The following is a 17,584-nucleotide window of genomic DNA, read 5'->3' as shown; positions in this document are numbered from 1 at the left end:
GAGGTTGCTGGACACCCCCCAGAGAAGCAAATTTGAGGGTAGTGTCATGGTTGGATGGGGGTAAACCGGCCCAGACGATCATAATTTTATAGACCAAAGATGCATCTATAAACTTTCTTACAGCTTCCAGGAGCTCACATGGCTCTCCACTGTGTGAAGAAATTCAGATGTAAATAAAAAGAGGGACCAGGAATAGAACTCAGACTCCCTGCACTAAACCTCACTGAGCCTTCTAAGCAAAACTTCCCTTCTTCCCCTAAGACGTAGGTGGGGGTGCCTATAAAGAAAGCATAAGGGATAAAAAAGTACAAAGAAATACCATCAGAAATGGATGCAGACCTATCTCCCTCTCTAGAAAGCAAAGCATGGGGGAAAAGAAAGGCAGGATTCTGGATGAATTGAAAGGAGGGAGAGGTATTTAAGAAGCCAGAACCCTCTCTCCACCACACCAAACACAGTGATACATACCAACAGATGCTACAAAGTTCTCTTCCTTTAAACTTCTGGTGTCCAGTTCTTTAGGACCCTTTCCTGCAGCACTTGGCGCCCGAGGTCCCAGCTGCGGAACTCTCAGCTGTGCCGTAGCCTTTGGGTCCCCCCGCCCAGCCAGGCCAGGATCCTTGCCAACTGGGGTATTTACACTCTCTGTTGGACTTCTCTTCCGCTTGTCTGGTTCTAGGAAAAGATCGAATAGAGAAAGAGGTCAAAAGAGACAGTAGGTGGGAATCGAGCTATGGGAGTGAGGCGGGAGAAGCAAGGCTGCAGGAGGATGGAGAATGGAAGAAGTGCAAGGAAAGAAAAGCGGACATCTTTTTCGTGAGAGAAAAATACCCAGTACAGACAAACATGCATTAAAAAATAAAATCCCGAAGCCTGACGGGAAGTAGCCTGGCCCCAGGAAACTTGTAAAAGAACAAGTTCCCTAGGGGCACCTGGGTGGCTCAGTCGTTAAGTGTCTGCCTTCGGCTCAGGTCATGATTCCAGCGTCCTGGGATCGAGTCCCACATCGGGTTCCCTGCTCAGCGGGGAATCTGCATTCTCCCTATGCCTGCCACTCCCCCTACTGTGCTCTCTCTCTCTCTCTGACAAAATAAATAAACAAAAATCTTAAAAAAAAACAAAAAACAAAAAACACAAGTTCCCTTTCGTTGGAGATCAGTGAGAGAGTTGTGGACGGCGCTGGCCCAGCCAGTGTGATCCTACCTTTACTATAGTAGTGGGTCTGGGCAATCTCCAGAAGCCCAAAGATGCTGGCCATGCCACCCAGACCTGCGTGGGCATAGGACTGCTCCAGGCTGAGTACCGTGCACTTGAGCAGGTCTAACATTCCCTTGTACACCTTTCGACTGATCTCCTGCAACAACAAGCCAGGGGTGAGAGTTGGCAAAACTGCCTTTGGTGTCCAGGTCCCTCTTCCAGCTGATTCCAGCTCCCCACCCCAGACACTGACCACGTCGGGGATGGCATCCTGCCGGGCATCATCCTCTGACTGCACTGTGCGGTTCAGCTTGCTCAGGACAAAGACTCGCAGTTGCTCACTCTCCAGTAGCCGACGCACCTTCTTCATGTTGAGCCAGCCAACGCCCTGGCCATCCAGCACGCTGTGGACCACCTCCTTCAGGAACTGCTGGTTCTCACTATGGGGTCCACACACCACTTCTGTGGTCATCAGCTTCTGTGCAGAGCACTCCCCCTACTTACCAGACTAGATGCTTGCCTCCAGGGGCGAGACACAAAGCCATGTCTCTAGGCGTCCAAGTCCCCTGCACCCCCTGCCCACACCCCCACCCCGCGTACCCAGCACTGTGGTTTCATTCTCCTCGCTGGTGTGGGCTACTACCGTCACGTGGGGATTCAGTCAGAATGGGCAGTGCGCGCAAGAACTGATTTCATCTACCCAACTGAGAGGTGCTCTCCCACTCCTGAGCATCCCTGAAGTGGTACAGGAATCGCAACCTCTAGCACAGAACTTCCAAAATAGCCCAGCCATTTGTTACCTAGAATTGCTGGATCGACCCTGAGGTGATGGAGGCTCTCTTTTCACTGTTGGGCTGTGTTTAATAACAGACGACTTCTGGTCCACTAAGGCCCTCCTGTTTCCTATAGCCAGGAAGGTAGGAATGAGAGTAGCCCTGTGTCAGCACCGCCCTGGGGAGCCATGTTCCACACCCATTCCCCAGAAGGGCTGGGTGAGGGTGGCCCCGGGGTATCACACATAGGTAGAAACCAGCCATGGCAACGTGGAGGAGGTGGGGATGGAGACTCAGGCCACTCCACATGCACCAGCAGCACGCCCATGGGCAAGCACGGGCGTCACGGGGGACGGGGCAAGGCAGGTCACTCATGTGATACTGCTTGCCCCATGAGGAGGACGGCCCTCAGGCAGGCACGGAAGATGCTAGGAAAAAAAGATCATGCACAGCTCACGGGTAAGACCCACCTTCACCACTCCCGGGGCCGGCTTCAGTAACAATCTCCATTAGAGTATTTAGCCCAAATACTGGGACACAAAATACACAATTAGTAGGTGCACCATGATACCACAACCCCTGTTCCCCTCAACGGAGCTGTAAGTCAGACAATCTGAGGATTCTCCCAAAGCTTAGTGCACATGACCTTAGTTCTCAGGCACCTCAGAGCTGGAAGCCAAGAGATCAGGAAACCACCAAGGCTCTAGGAAAGACCATCCTTAAGACTATGGTCTCTAAAAGCCAGGGGCAGGGTAAATGACATGAGGGACCTTCAGGTACTACACAGGCACATGCATGAAAGAGGGACTGCTGGTTTTCATGAGACATCTAGCACAGGGGTCCAGAGGGCCTGCCGGGTATGCAGGGAGAGGAGACCCATCTTGCAGATGCTGTCATGGGAAGTGGGGCGGGGGTGTGAGGATGGGAGGCAGATGGGAGCAAGAAGGACAATAAATGAAGTGAAGCATCAGCATGCGATGAAGGCATTTCAACTGCTTTCCTCCCCAACTGCATCAAAGCCAGGGACGCTAACACTTTTCCACCCCTAAGCTACTGAGTCGTGTGTGAATTTGTGCCCTACACCTCTAGCTATTATGTCCCTCTGCCTACCTACCCTATGTTCCCATCCCCACCAGAGAACACTCCTTTGATTCCTGAAGTTTTTAAGCACTGAGAAGAGAAGTCAGTTAAAATATATACAGAGCTGCTTCTCACTATGCTTTCTATTGTAATTAAATATTTCAGCACAATAGCTAGAGAAAACAAATGTCAATAGAGTAAATTCTAAAGAGCCCTTCAGACGCTCCGAGATCACAAACGAAAATCAAATAAGGTCTTAGCTGCTCTTAGAAGCCAACCAAATACTATCTGGCCCACCCACAGGGCCCATCAACATGAAGCCAAAGTAAGAGGCTTCTTGGCTCTATGAACACCGCCAGGCTCTCGCAACCACCCCCAGCAGGCCAGCTCCCTGGGATGGAGTTCCTCCTCTGTTCATGCAGTAGGAACCCGGCAGATGACTGGTGGCAGCTGATGACCCCTGTGTTAATTATGGATCCCCCCAGAAGCAGCAGTAATCTCACAGTTGCTCTTATCCTAAATGACATAACAGGGCCTTCCCTTCAGCTACGAAGATCGTTTCCATCTGAAAACCAGTCAGAGCCCATCATGTGCAATGAAAGCCATGAGAAGCAGTATGAGGGGCCACAGCCAGATCAAATGAGTCATCACAACAGGGCTCCTGACAAGCACCCAGAGGCCTGAAATAGCTCCCGGAGAATCCTGGTTCGGCGGAAGGAGGGCTGTAGTTACCTTTCAGACTGGGGAAGGGTGTGGTCTTCTCTCGGGCACTTTTGGTGGGCAGTGTGAGGTTTGAAAGACTGAAGCTTGTACTGTGGTTCCGATATAGGCTGCCTGTCAAGGGGAGGGTGGGAGAGCGAGCAGTTAGGAGCATAAGGAATCAAAGCTGATGACTGTACCATCATCTCCATCTTCCTCCTTTTCAAACATAATCCCAGTACCTCTGATCTACCATAGAAAGGACCAAGTCTATAATTTAGGGCAACTGCCAGGATGGCTCAAAACCCAGTAACAACTTTCTCTGACCACCTCCCCTGGTAATAGCCGAGTCTCTCATCAACTGCTAACTCAGCAGGAAAGCTGATAGTTAATGCACTTTTGGTCAGAAGTTGGTGCTGTCCCTACCTGGCTTCTGAAAAAACTCACAATCATAATTATCTGGTCCCTGGTCTGTCCTCAATCTTTGACTGACACCACCCCTCATTTCTGGAAATATTCTCTAGGCACAAAAGTCAACCTCATGTAGATTTCAAAGTGTGTTCACGAGAAAGTCCTCCACCAGGCAAAGAAGGTATTAGATACAGAACCCAAATCAAATTTGACCACTTTATTTCCACAAAACATATGACGTTCAATACAATGACTCTTTCTCAGTCGACCAGCTATCTTACCTGAGACAGACTGAAACCTCTGGGGATAAAGATAGAGACTAATCTGTGCCTGTCCTTTACCCATGAAAATACTTTATTCACTGTCACCCAAACAACCTGGACTGGGGCTCGGTAACACCAGTCCAGCCCTACATCTCAAGTTCTAAGCAGCATCCACCGTGGCCAGGCCCTACTGCAGAGAAAATGCGACAGAGGCAGGAGAGCTAAAGGCACTTACTGGCAAAAGACATGATGCCCCCGAAGCCCTCGGTGCTGTTGTTGGAGACGGTGGAGGTGGGTGAGCTCGCTCGAGAGTCTGACTCTGCGTCTGAGTCGCTTGCCAGTTTCAAGCTGTTGGGCCGCAGCAGCTTTTGAGCCCTTGAATGCACAGTGGCACCTATGAGCCCCAGGCAGGGGTACCTAGTCTTGCGAGTGTGGGCCTGACGCTACACTGCTGTCGCAGCTCCCTTCCCGCAACTTCTATGTCTAGATCGAAGCACCACCTTGGGATGGCGGGCCACCAGAGCATTCGGACATCTCCAACTTTCTGATTAACCCTCACCCAGGGTCCACTGTAATGGGGTCCTTGAGTCACCCATCTAGAAGGAGTCCCCAGGCTCTCACCGACTGCCATTGACATGTTGGCTGAATCGGGGAGTGTAACTTTCCCCCTGTTCATCATCATCTTCCTCAGGGGGAAGGCCATACTGGGGCTCGAAGTATGGATTGTCATAGGTTCGCCGGCGCACTGACCCCTCTCCAATTTCTGTCTGGCGCCTGTCTGCGTTCGATTTGCCAGTGCTGGGAGGCACGGGAGGGAGGGGCTTGGAGACACCTCCTGCTGCCTTATCGTCCACCCCTGTTGAGTCGGCAGGTTCCTAAAGGCCACATTAAATAAAAACTGGTCACCCGGTGCCCAGTGATACTTTCCTGTATTCTCAGTTTAGCAGGGCCAAGCCAGGCCTATCAAGTTCCCATCTCCTATCCCAAGGGAATGTGGGAGAAAAGATCTCTGTGACACCCCTGTTCTCTGTGCCCACAAACTATGCAAGGGGGATCTTAGCTAAGCCCTGAACAAAGCCCGATGAGTTCTTTCTGGGGTCAAAACTGTGTCCCCTAGGCTCTAAGCTGGGAGACCTATGGCGATGAAGACAGGAAGAATGTGAAGAGGCAAATTAACAGCTTCAGCCTCGACTTTCTAAGGGAAGCATGGCCCACATCCCACCCTTGTCCATCCTTCCAAGCCCTCACGTACAGAAGTAGCTCCATGGATGACCATGCTGGGGCTACTGCCAGTGGTGGTACTGGAGCTGGAGCGCAGAGGCGGGCTCTCCTGAGGGTGTTCGCTGTCTGGGCCCGGCTCCTCTGATTCCTTCTGGCTCTGCAGCTCATCAATCTCCACCTCACTGGCATCCCCCAGGGCTGCGTGTGTCAGTGGATCCACGCCTGCCAAAACCCCAGGTGGCAGGTACAGACCACACGGCCCCAGAGCCCCAAACCCTGCCCAGAGTGGCCAATCCCCCCAAGTACACTTACTGGGGGTGTCACCATCGATGCCACATTTCATCATTTCACTGACAAAGTCGCCAAGAGAGGAGTAAGAAGAGCTTGAGTCATCATAATCCATACTGTCACTGCCACTGCAGAGCGAAGAGCACAAAAATAAAAACAAAAATAAAAATAGAATGGAAGAAAGGGGCAGGGAAAGGAATCAGCGATCAGCAGTAGGAAAAATAAAAAAGGAAGGACTCTCATACACACACACACACACACACACACAGGAATATTACTCAGCCATAAAAAAGAATGAAATCTCGCCATCTACAACAACGTGGTTGGAGCCAGAGTATAATACTAAGTGAAACAGGTCAGGGAAAGATAAATACCATATGATTTCACCCATATGCAGAATTTAAGAAACAAAACAATTGAACAAAGGAAAAAAAAAAAAAGACAAACCAAGAAAGAAACTCTTCTTTTTTTTTAAAGATTTTATTTATTTATTTGAGAGAAAGAGAATGAGAGAGAGCACATGAGAGGGGGGAGGGTCAGAGGGAGAAGCAGACTCCCTGCCGAGCAGGGAGCCCGATGCGGGACTCGATCCCGGGACTCCAGGATCATGACCTGAGCCGAAGGCAGTCGCTTAACCAACTGAGCCACCCAGGCACCCCAAGAAACTCTTAACAATACAAAACAAGCTGATGGCTACCAGAGAGGAGGAGGGTGGGGAGTGAAATAGGTAATGGGGATTAAAGAGTACGTTTATCACGATAAACACTGACTAATGTGTAGAATTGCTAAATCACTGTATTGTACGCCTAAGACTAATATAACGCTGTATGCTAACTACACTGGAATTAAAATTAAAAACTTAAAAAAAGGGGGGGGCGCCTGGGTGGCTCAGTTGGTTAAGTATCCGACTCCTGATTTTGACTCAGGTCATGATTTCAGGGTTGGGGGATCGAGCCCCACGTCAGGCTCTGCGCTCAGCAGAGTCTGCTTCTCTCCCTCACCCTCCACTCCTCCGTGTGCTCTTTCTCTCTCTCTCTCAAATAAAGAAGTCTTTAAAAAAAAACTTAAAAAAAAAAAAAAGAGGTGCACTCTTTAATCAAGGCCAGGGAACAAGATAAAATAAGTAAGCTAACACAAAACAATCAACCAAAATATAACCAAGGCTTCAAAGACTAACTAACGTCTAAGTCCTATGAGACTTCGCCACTGTGCTCAATAAGGGCTAGTGACAGCCTTTTTACCTTAAAAAGCGGTTTTGCTGCTCACCTGTCATCAGTGGGGTCCGAGTCAGAGTCGTGCTCTGGGGGCACACTCAGTGCCTCGGCCAGCTGGGAATTGCTATCGTAGACTCGATAATGGATAGGCTGCAGCTGATGAGCATACCACTTTGGCTTGTCACCAATCAGGGCTGGATCAAACATGTCTACCCAAAGAGAAGAAAGAACAGTTAGCAACAAGGAGAAAAAAAACAAGCGGAACATAAAAGAAAGATAGGAAAAAGTCTAAAGCGAAATAGGAATGGAAGGGGCAGGTCAAAGATGAGAAAAGGCAAAGGCAAAGGGAAGAGCCATCAGGGGACAAAGGCAGAAGGTGGGGCAGGGCAGAGCAGGGGGCAGGGCAGAGCAGAGGGCAGGTGCACTCACTGTTGTGAATTCGCTGGAAGGCATAGTTGGTGGGGTTAAGGATCCATTCTCCAAAGTACTCCACAGCCTGAGTCCTGGCCAGCTTCTCAGCAAAAGGAGTCTGCCGGGGACGTGAGGCTAGAAAGGAGCCAGCTTGAAAAGCTACCACAGGCCGAGGGAAGAGACGCAGGGTACGTGTGTGCATCTGAAAGCCCTGCAGCACGTTGGGGGAGTTGAAGAAACGGACCATGGCCACTCTGGGGACAAAGGGGATGGTGAGATAATCCGAGTCCCACACCCTGCACTGTAAGGACTGCTGCAATCCAAGGTCTCAGACCACCTCCCCAAGCCATCACTTCAGAGGCTTCCAACATCCAAGGGAGAGGAATCTTAAACAATCATCAATCTCTTTCTTCACTCGAGGTCTAAAAGGCCTGAGAGTATGAGGAACTAGTTCTTCTCTTTGCTTTTACCAAGGTGGCAAATGCAACTACTGAGAGAGCAGAACCCAGTTTAAGAGCTCGTGATTATCCAGTCATGGTGGTCGTACCTGGTTGCAACATCCACAGAATCCACATCATTGCCATAGATGAGTGGGTTGAATTCAGTGGAAGGTGTGGACTGCAGGTCGTTAGAAGGTCTTCCCAAGAGAAGGGGGATCTCCTGGCCTTCATGGAATTTCTCCAGATTGAGGATGGGCTGGGTGTTGAGACTCATGCTGGCAAGGGCCTGTGGAACAACAAGAAATCCCCTATGGAATGCAGATTCCTGGGCAGCTGGTCAATCTCATCTCCTAGGAAAGAGCCTTTGACATAAGAATCCAAATACTTTAACCTTTAGAAGATAATCTGAATTATATAGCCTTTCAGTTTAAGCCAACCTAGCTCAAGGCAACTTGATCAAATCTGGAACCCAGGGCAATAGTTTTCAAATTTATTTTAGCCATGAAATGTTGTTTCAGTTGAAATCTATATGAAAATATAAACAACTGAAACACTTAAAAGTAAAGCTTCTCTGAAGGACATAAGGAACCCAGAACCTCACATGTTCAGTGTTCCCAGCCTAAATCAGCCCCTCAGAGGCTCCTTGGGGCAGTTTGAAAACCACTGGTCTAGACCAGCAGTGCTTCTTAAATATTAATGAGCAGAGGAGTCACCTGGGATTGTTGTTAAAATGCAGATTCTGGTTCAATATATCTGGGGTGATCCTGCACTTTTAACAACCTCAGGCAATGGTAATGCTGCTGGTCCATGAATCACACTTCAAGTAGCAGAGGTAAGAATACAGGATTAATGAGCCCAGGGATTCTTAACTCCTATAAACATGTAAAGTACAATTCTACATATCAAACTCTCCATCTCATTAGTCATACGAAAGCAATCATCAAGAATGAAAACACAGAAAAGGCAGGCAGAGAACTTTCTCAACTTGCAATCCTCACCAGTCTCTGCAGTAACAAGACACCATATTACATCAGCAGGGATGAAGCAAGTGAGAGGGAGAGGGATGCTACAGAATGGCCCAGTTAAACCCAAACAGAGATCTAGAGGTACCGCTGAGCAACAAAGACAACACGGAGATTCCTGAAAACCCTTCAGATGAGAACAAGGATTCCTATAAAAAAATACGGAGTCATCTACTGGTGGTCCTACATAACACACACAAAAGGGCGAAGGAATAGGACCCTATCGTATTTTACCTTCAGGTACTGTGTTCAGCATGCAGAAGAGGAAGAAAATCAATCAATGAAAAATGTATTTAAAGGATTACTCAAAGAGAGGAATTTTTTTTTTTTAAAGATTGTATTTATTTGACAGAGCGAGAGACAGCGAGAGAGGGAACACAAGCAGAGGGAGTGGGAGAGGGAGAAGCAGGCTTCCCGCAGAGCAGGGAGCCCGATGCGGGGCTCGATCCCAGGACCCTGGGACCATGACCTGAGCTGAAGGCAGACGCTTAACGACTGAGCCACCAGGCGCCCCAAAGAGAGGAATTTTTGAAGAAAGCATTCTACAGGGACCTAGAAATCAATTCAAGAGGAAAATATAAAAGGAGTCAGATTGTCCAAATGACTAGCTCCTTCCTTACAAGACTGACAGAATGCTCTAAGGCCATAAAGAATGGTAGACATGAGGGGAGCCTGGATGGCTCGGTCGGTTGAATGTCCGACTCTTAGTTTCGGCTCAGGTCATGATCTCAAGGTAGTGGGCTCCAGCCCCGTGTTGGGCTCCATGCTCAGTGGGAAGCCTGCTTGAGATTCTCTCCCTGTGCCCCTCCCTCTCCCCACGTGCTTTCTTAAAACTAAATAAATCTTAAAAAAAAATAAGTAAATAAAAGCCCTTTTTGAGATTCATCCTGACACCCAGAAATGGGACACACCTCTTCTTAGCTAAGAAAATCTATTCCATTGACGTCTGAAAGGAAAGTGGCTCTTACGACAGCTACAGCCTATGGCCGACCTAGAGTAGCCACTGCTCCCTTCCTTTTCGTCACTCTTCACCCACCTGCTTCAAATGCTTTTTCAGCTCTAAGGATTCTGGTTCTGGCAGGGTTGGGAGCACTTCTGCATTGGTGGGGGCAATCACCTGCACCAGGAAAAAGATAAAAGGCATGAGCTTAGAATTAATTGCTCAGGAGTTACTCTTACATAGAGTAAGTAACAAAAATAGTAAGTTGTATAGGCAATATTTTCACCTATATGTGAGCACATATATTACGTATATACACGTATGTATAAAATATGCACATACACACCTAAAAAGAAATACACCTCAATGTTACTGGTGACTATCTCTACGTGATAGGACTGTGGTTTTATTTCTTTACACTTATTTGTATTTTTAAAGTTTTACAATGAACACATATAAGGGTTCCTGCTGAAGTTTGAATGTATTCACGCCACAGAATATTAATATACATTTTAAGTCTGCACTGAAAGACACTTTCTTACTAGAAACCACACCCCAGGAAAACCATCAGGTGAGCTATACTGTGTGTAGTGTTCCCACAATCACGACTGCCCTACTGCTCCTAGAGGCAAGGCAGCACTTCATTCTGGCAAAACTGAATCTTACCCTCCTTTGAGCCCTAACCAAGGGACTATTAAGCCAATAAAGTAAAAGCTAAGCATTTAAAAAAATTGTTTCAATGAGTCACACAAGAGAAATCACCTAACTGAGGACCTTCCTGGGAATAATCTAGAAAAAGAAAACACTAGACAAAGAAATCCTATTAGACTCTACAGTCCCTCAGCCAAGAGCCTCACTCTATTGCTGTCCAGATCCACCAGCCAGGCATCATCGGGCATTCGGAAGTCCAGTTTGTAGAGGAAGAAGCTAGCAGGGACCCCAATGATGTACGGAGTTGGAGCCAACAGCAGCTGTGGAAAGAAAAGAGGGTAAGAAACAAAAACTAAACCTATTCTGATCACTTAAAGAATCAGGATCTTTTCAGATAAGGAAATGCAGGTCCACAATCTCTTTTCCAAAACTCTTGAGGGTAGATGTGTTTCAGCATTCACAATTTTTCAGATTTTAGAATGGTAACAATGTATATTCTTCTTTTTTCTTTTTTTTTTTTTTAAGATTTTTTTTTAATTTATTTATTTGACAGAGAGACAGCACAAGTAGGCAGAGCGGCAGGCAGAGGGAAAGGGAGAAGCAGGCTCTCTGCTGAGCAGGGAGCCCGATGCAGGGCTCGATCCCAGGATCCTGGGATCATGACCCGAGCCGAAGGCAGACGCTTAACTGACTGAGCCACCCAGGCGCCCCAACATTTACTTTGAAAGTAAAAACCATAAATAACATAGGTTTTGCCATCAAATCAGTTCAAGTTAGGTCATGTTTTACAGACAAATAAGTTATAATAAGGGATTGAAGACAAGTACTGATTTACAACTTCTTGCTATCGATCATTCTCCCTCAGAGCTGGACAGAGCTGGAAGACAGAGGTGACAAAGCCAGAAAGCACCTGAAACTCACCTGTTCTGCTGATGCCATGCAGGTGGGCAGCAGTGGGATTACAGGAAACATATACTCCAGTGGGTAGATCATCGCCACAAATGCCATCACAGACATGGAGAGGGCATTGTAGTCTCGGGACTGTAGCACCACCTGCCGCAAGCCGTACCACAGGGTCATTCAACAGCATAAATAAGGTGGATGAGAAAACAGTTTCCAGCGCTGCAACTTCATTTCCATTTCACCACGCCCTAGGGCTCCGCGAGCATAGCTTCCACAGTGATCTCTGCCCCATGCCTTACCTTCCTGGTTCTTGTTCTCCCAATTCCAGGACCACCCACTGGAATAGAGCTACTGATATTTTCAGAGAATTAGGTCAGTCTAGTTAAAGATAACTCAACTGAGCAGCAAACCCTCTGAATACATGCTACTGAGAGTACCTCAATTCAACCCACACCTACAGAGTACCTGCTGTATACCTGGCATCATGTTACCTCCTAGGGACAAAAAGATGAAAAAGATGTAGGCCCTGTCCTTAAAGGTCTAGAAAGCTGGCTCTCTCACCTTGTGCTCTAACAGGATGCAGGTTAGCACCTGAAGACAGGCATCCACACCCAGAAGTTCCAAGGGAAGGTGCAGTGGGAAATCCACTAGGGTGAATCGAGAAGGGTCTGGAAGAGCAAAGGTCAGAGCTTGTTGGAGCTCCTGGGGTAGGACCTCAATGTCTACTCGCTTCTGCCCAGAGACGGGCACTGGGGAGCGCAGCAATCGATAGATCCAGGCCTCAATTTCTCGAAGGTCATGCAGAAGGGCACTTGACTTCTCCTCCACTAGCAACGATCCGGTAAAGATGCGCCACATAGTGTCCCTGAGGAGCAGAGAGCGGGAAACAGACACATAAGCACCAAGAGCTCATACCCCACTGCAATACAATACAGTAACCATATGGTAAAAATGATAACAACTGGAGAAGCCCACTCTTTGGGCTCAGCTGGGACCAGAGGGTATATACAAGAGTGAGAACAAACGTAAAAACGTGTACATAGCAGGACTTAGATTCCTGCCTGCCATGAAACAGCAAACTCCAAATATTATTACGTTAGAAAGTCTAACTCTGCAGCAGTCTTTCCCTTAGGAAGGACTAATATATGCTTAAATAGGTGGATGAAGGGCCTCAGGCTATTTTTTTAATGATTTTTTTTTTTACAAAAGTTTATTCTTAAATGTACAACAGGATCTAAGACAACACTTCCTTCTAGATATACGAAGGCCCTCAGGCTTCAGAGGAAACTTCCCGCCCCTCACAGACCAGTTACATCTCATCTCTAACTGCTTCCCTCTCTCCTGAGTGTCAGCGGCAAACCGTACCTTTGTATGCCTCGAGGGATGCCCAGTTTCTTGCCCAGCAGCCGCTCACTGCAGCAGTCCACCAGACGTTTGAGGGTGTACAGACATTCTCGGAAGGTGGAGAAGAAGGGATAGTGGCTGAGCACACACAGGGATGTCAGAGTACTATTGCGGGAACGGCCCCCTGCCTTAGCCCGGGATTTGCCCCGAGGAGACTGACTGACATCGGGGGCGGCGTCAGCATTGGGTGGCTGCAGGGATGAGCCACTCTCTGAGGTCTCAGTGCCAACCTCTTCTGAGGCACAGGTGGCACGGGGTCCTTCCTTCCCACGGGACCCTGCCCCACCTTCCCCCTTTTCCTTAGGCATACGCTTCTGGAAGGAGCGGTAGAAGTTAACACAGATGCCATAACGGGTGACTCCAGTGTCCTTGTCAGTGAGGGTGAAGACAAAAGACGTGTCATCCCGCAAGCTCATGCGCCGCTGCCGCACACTCAGACAGCCCTCGGGCTGGCAGAAGAACACTACGTCTGGGGGCAGGGGGAACTCGGCATGGTCCTCCAGTGGGTATCGCCGCAGTAATTCAGGAGTCTGGGCCACACTATCACTGCTTGGGTGCCTGAGGAACATAAAGACAAGTTCAGCAACCTGAAGGGATAGGATGCCGTCTCAGATGTCAACCGCGGTCCAGAAATAAAGCTCAAAATGCCATTTTGGATAAAGTAACCTAACTGCATGACCTTGGAAAACATGGGTGCGGCTTGCAGCACTTAGCTGGCAGGCTGAATGAGATCTGTACTGTCATGAAGATACCTGTCTTGAAATGCAAGGAAAATTGCAGCAATAGAATTATTACTAAGACCTTAAGATGATTAGCACTTTTAAGGGTGTATTAGCTAAAGAATTACTAACAGGGGGTAGTATGTAGGTAATAACAGGGGAAGAGTGAGATATGCAGAACGATGTGGCTGTTGGCAAGGGGATAATGACACACGTCGTGGTTATCGCAAATGACAAGACAAAAACCAGGCTCTTCTTGGTTACCTGGCCCCTACGATCACCAGATAATCAAGTAACCGAGGACAGAGCTTCTTCTTTTGCACCATGGTTCCAATTCATCAGTTCATTTCAGAGAAACTTCAAGGCACCACACAAGGAGTCAGTGTTCCCAGGAGAAATTCTGATGTTATCTGAAAATTCAAGTCCAATAGGAAAAAAGTACTGATAAAATCCACTGCTGTGCCCAAGGGACTCATCCCCCTCAGCTTTATTCCAGCCAGGGTCAGAGGTCGGCTGGGCTTCTGTCGTAGTCCTGACGATGGGAGAACATGACACTTTTCCTAGCCCAGAGCTTGGTCTAGGCTTATGAAATCACAGAGCCAAATATCAAGAAGTAGGATACATAATGGCTCACCTCCCCCATCCCTACAAAGCAGCCCATTTCCAGCCTCACTCTGGGTGCTCTGTTTCTGAAAAAACAGACCCAGTTAGTCTCACCTGGACTCAGACATTATAATAACAAAAACTAAGTCACTTTAAGGACAGCTTCAGGGTGGATCAGGATCAAACCAGACTCTAATCAGCACTAATCTGTACTCCTACCCCTAGATGAAAACCTAATTATTTTCTGTTTCAACATTCTGCATTCAGCTTCATGTGAAACTACCATAAAAACTGTATACTTCATGCACTCAGACAATAACGGCGGGCTACTCTACCCTGTGCACTCTCAGATGAAGAATATCTATGCCCCAATTGCTTCGTCTAAACCATTTTTTTCTTCCCTCTTCAAGCAAGAAAGGGGCCCACTGGCTACCGCCACTAGCTCTGCCCTTGGTGCTGAATCATAGTCTTTCTCCTCTGTTCTAGGACTGGAATCAGTGATACAATACACACAGATGAGACTTTGTCCTTCTTGTACCTCTTACACAAATTAAGAATTAGATGCAGAAATAACAGAATTTCTGCAAGGACAGGGAGAGGCGCTCAGAGGAATTTCTAAACCATAGTCCAAAAAGTAGGAAAAGCTTACGTGGTCTTAATTATAATTTAAGTCCTGTTGGGTCTTCATACTCTTCTCTAAGTAAAATGTTTCACTCCACTACAAGGCTATCTTCAGTGCGTAGAGGATTCTACCTCTGTACTCCACACATGGTCACACTAAGACCTCCTTCGCTATACACACAGATATTCCCATTACACTACATACACACACGTCACTCCCTTCTCTGCTGCGGCGTGCACTCCCACACCCAGACATGCATAATCCCTGTGTGCTTAAGGTTCTATTTGATTTAGATAATGAGAAGTTCTATCTTTCTTCTTCTCTCCTTAATAATACATAGACTGCTTTGCAATACTCTCGAATCCTCAAAATACTGCTCCCTCCCTTCTCTTGCTCCCAATAGAGGACCTGCAGGTAATAGGATTTGGTATTGTCTCCATAGCGACTGTGGCGCCCAGGACTATTTATAGCATAGCCACAGCCCCTCCCCTGCTTGGTGACCGCACAGTGCCAGCAGCTGCTACTCCAGAGTCGGCCAGGGCCATAACAATTCATTCTCCTTGAATCTAGAGACACCTCTTCCACTGGCAGCACCGGCTAATTATTAGGTTATCTTCTCCCCCATCTATTTTTAGTTTATACTCTGTTCTAGTTCTGGATTTTGAGAGAGATATCTTCTTTCCATGCAACCAAAACCAAGTTTCCATGCATGCCATATACTCATTTCTAGGTACTACTACCACCCCAAAAGGCCTTTGGTTCTCTCCAGTGCCATGGAATCATGAGCAAACTGCAGAAGGTGGGGCACTGTTATAAAGTTGATCTCCGGTCCTCCCAAGCAGAGTAAGAAGGGGAGGGAAATAGAGAAATGAAAAGGGACATGGGTAAAAAAGCATACTTCTTTAATTATACGGAAAATGCTTAGGGTGAGAGCCAATGTATCTTAAAACAGAATTTACAGGGCCAGAGCTCAAGGCTAAGACTTGAAATCTATGTTTATACTGAAAACCAAGAGCCCTTTCCTGCCAAAATCTCAACAATCACACCTGAAGTATCTTCTATTAATATATTATTAGGGCATCAGACCTCTAGCCTTGATGGGATCTCAGCCCTGCCACTGAGAATCATTTGCTAAAACTCAAGTCATTACCATGCTCTACCATGTTCATCTCCCTCCAGAACCACAAGGACCCTGAGATCCTGTGACTGTTCCAGAACTAATGATAGGATAGATTTTTAGCCACACTTCATACCTCATCAACAGCCACCACCTCCGGTTATTCAGATTGTAGAGATAGGCTTTTCTCCACATTCTCTCCCCTCCCCAGAAAGACTAACATCACCTATAACTCACATCCTGTCTTCATATCAACCCAGACTCAGACTCTGCCTTTTGCTTCAACCATGTTTACTAATCGGGAGTCCCTGGTTCTCAGCTCCTATATTCCAAAGCCATCAAGCTCAAAACGCATACCTGTCTGCTTCCTCATCCACTCCATCCAGACGCAGATTTAGAATCCACAGACCCTTAAGTTCTCTATGTCTTTTCAGCCTACAAATGGCCACGTTTAGCAACGCTTTGGATTAGTCCTTCGTTTGGGGGCAGAATGTCATAGTAAAACCACAGGAACCAGAGAGCTAGATGACATATTTGCTGACGTGAGCACAACAGAAGACTCTCTCCCCTCCTATCCAGGCAGTGACCTTGCAAGCGCATCAGCACAGACCGGTCAGCGTCGGGGAGAACGAGAGCAATGAGGCAAGCAATTGGCAGGGTTGGAGAAGAGGGGAGGACAGGAAGAGGAACAATTTAGAGATGCACGAGGATGGGGAGGGAAGCAGTTGCAGGAAAGATGAAATGGTATCTCGACTCTCCAAAAAGCCTGTTTTGAAACACCAAAAACAATTTTTTTCTTTTTCAAAAAAAACCAAACATGATCTCCAAACCGTGATCAAATACAAGGTGCACACTCAGGCGCGCGCGCGCACCCGCGCGCGCCAGGTGCTTATCCCGGCTCGGTCCCCAGCAAGACAGCTCTGCCCGCCCCCTCACCTGCTGGACAGTTCTCCCCCGCCCACGCCCCGAACCAGCGCCACCCGCCAGCCCGGCAGGAACCGAGCCTAGCCGCCGTGAGCTGAGCCCAGTCCGGCAGCCCGCACCTCTTCGGCGGCTCCGAGCGCCCTCACTTCTAGCCCCTTCCCCTTCCCTACGGACCGCCCCGCTTCCCCTCCAGACCCCGTGCCCCCTCCCCACACTCTTTAGGGCCTCTTCAGAGGCGGCTTCCCCCTAGAGCCCCCGTTTCCTCTCAAAGCCCGTTCCCCCCGGGGAGCCCCGTCCCAAACCCTTCCAGGACCCCCAGTGGCCTGACCTTCCTACCTCCCGAGCCTTGGGGAACCGGCCAGGCCCAGCCAGACGGACCCCAGCAGCTGAGCGTCGGAAGCTCGCCGGCGCCAGCGCCGCTGCGAGCGCGCGCCAGTTCCGTGTCTGCACCGGGGGGCGCGTACCACTCGGAGCCGGTGAGGGAGGGGGAGGATGAGGGGGCCGGGGGCTGTACCACGCACCACGGTGGGGAGGGGTGGTACAGGGCTGCACCAAGCCGAGCGCTGAAGGGTGGAGCCAACCTCGGGAGAAAGGCGGCTACGCACACACCTATCCGTGTGGGAGTGGGAAGGCGATGGGGCGCGCTGGGCCAGCCCAGCGCCAAGCGTGCCACGGGGAGGAC

At 48.6% G+C, this 17,584-nt stretch overlaps 1 protein-coding gene across 44 annotated transcripts in view; it reads right to left on the bottom strand.

Annotated features, from left to right (window-relative positions):
* The window catches only part of MADD (MAP kinase activating death domain), a 40,313-nt gene extending 22,907 nt beyond the window's left edge, over positions 1-17,406 (bottom strand). For 9 of the 44 annotated variants that reach the window (XM_035012752.1, XM_035012771.1, XM_035012772.1 and 6 more), the window contains exons 1-18: positions 13,901-16,908; positions 12,879-13,475; positions 12,075-12,378; positions 11,532-11,663; positions 10,817-10,930; positions 10,056-10,136; positions 8,105-8,283; positions 7,576-7,811; positions 7,199-7,355; positions 5,957-6,060; positions 5,676-5,866; positions 5,174-5,298; positions 4,659-4,798; positions 3,783-3,884; positions 1,998-2,100; positions 1,451-1,637; positions 1,204-1,354; positions 469-675 (exon numbers count right to left, since the gene is read on the bottom strand). In XM_035012752.1, coding sequence (XP_034868643.1) covers positions 469-675; positions 1,204-1,354; positions 1,451-1,637; positions 1,998-2,100; positions 3,783-3,884; positions 4,659-4,798; positions 5,174-5,298; positions 5,676-5,866; positions 5,957-6,060; positions 7,199-7,355; positions 7,576-7,811; positions 8,105-8,283; positions 10,056-10,136; positions 10,817-10,930; positions 11,532-11,663; positions 12,075-12,378; positions 12,879-13,475; positions 13,901-13,962 — 3,172 coding nt within the window. In that variant the 5' untranslated portion in view covers positions 13,963-16,908. Of the gene's footprint in view, positions 1-468; positions 676-1,203; positions 1,355-1,450; positions 1,638-1,997; positions 2,101-2,440; positions 2,501-3,782; positions 3,885-4,658; positions 4,799-5,044; positions 5,299-5,675; positions 5,867-5,956; positions 6,061-7,198; positions 7,356-7,575; positions 7,812-8,104; positions 8,284-10,055; positions 10,137-10,816; positions 10,931-11,531; positions 11,664-12,074; positions 12,379-12,878; positions 13,476-13,900; positions 16,910-17,230 lie in introns of those variants that run through there. The other 35 variants (XM_035012741.1, XM_035012743.1, XM_035012765.1 and 32 more) reach the window with 17 other exon arrangements.
* Positions 17,407-17,584: the final 178 nt, after the last annotated feature.

Source organism: Mirounga leonina, unplaced genomic scaffold, assembly GCF_011800145.1.
Source record: "Mirounga leonina isolate KUSES-001 unplaced genomic scaffold, KU_Mleo_1.0 Mir_166, whole genome shotgun sequence".
Lineage (NCBI taxonomy): Eukaryota > Metazoa > Chordata > Mammalia > Carnivora > Phocidae > Mirounga > Mirounga leonina.
The sequence above is the reverse complement of the archived record's forward strand: the minus strand, read 5'-3'. Positions and strand labels throughout refer to the sequence as shown.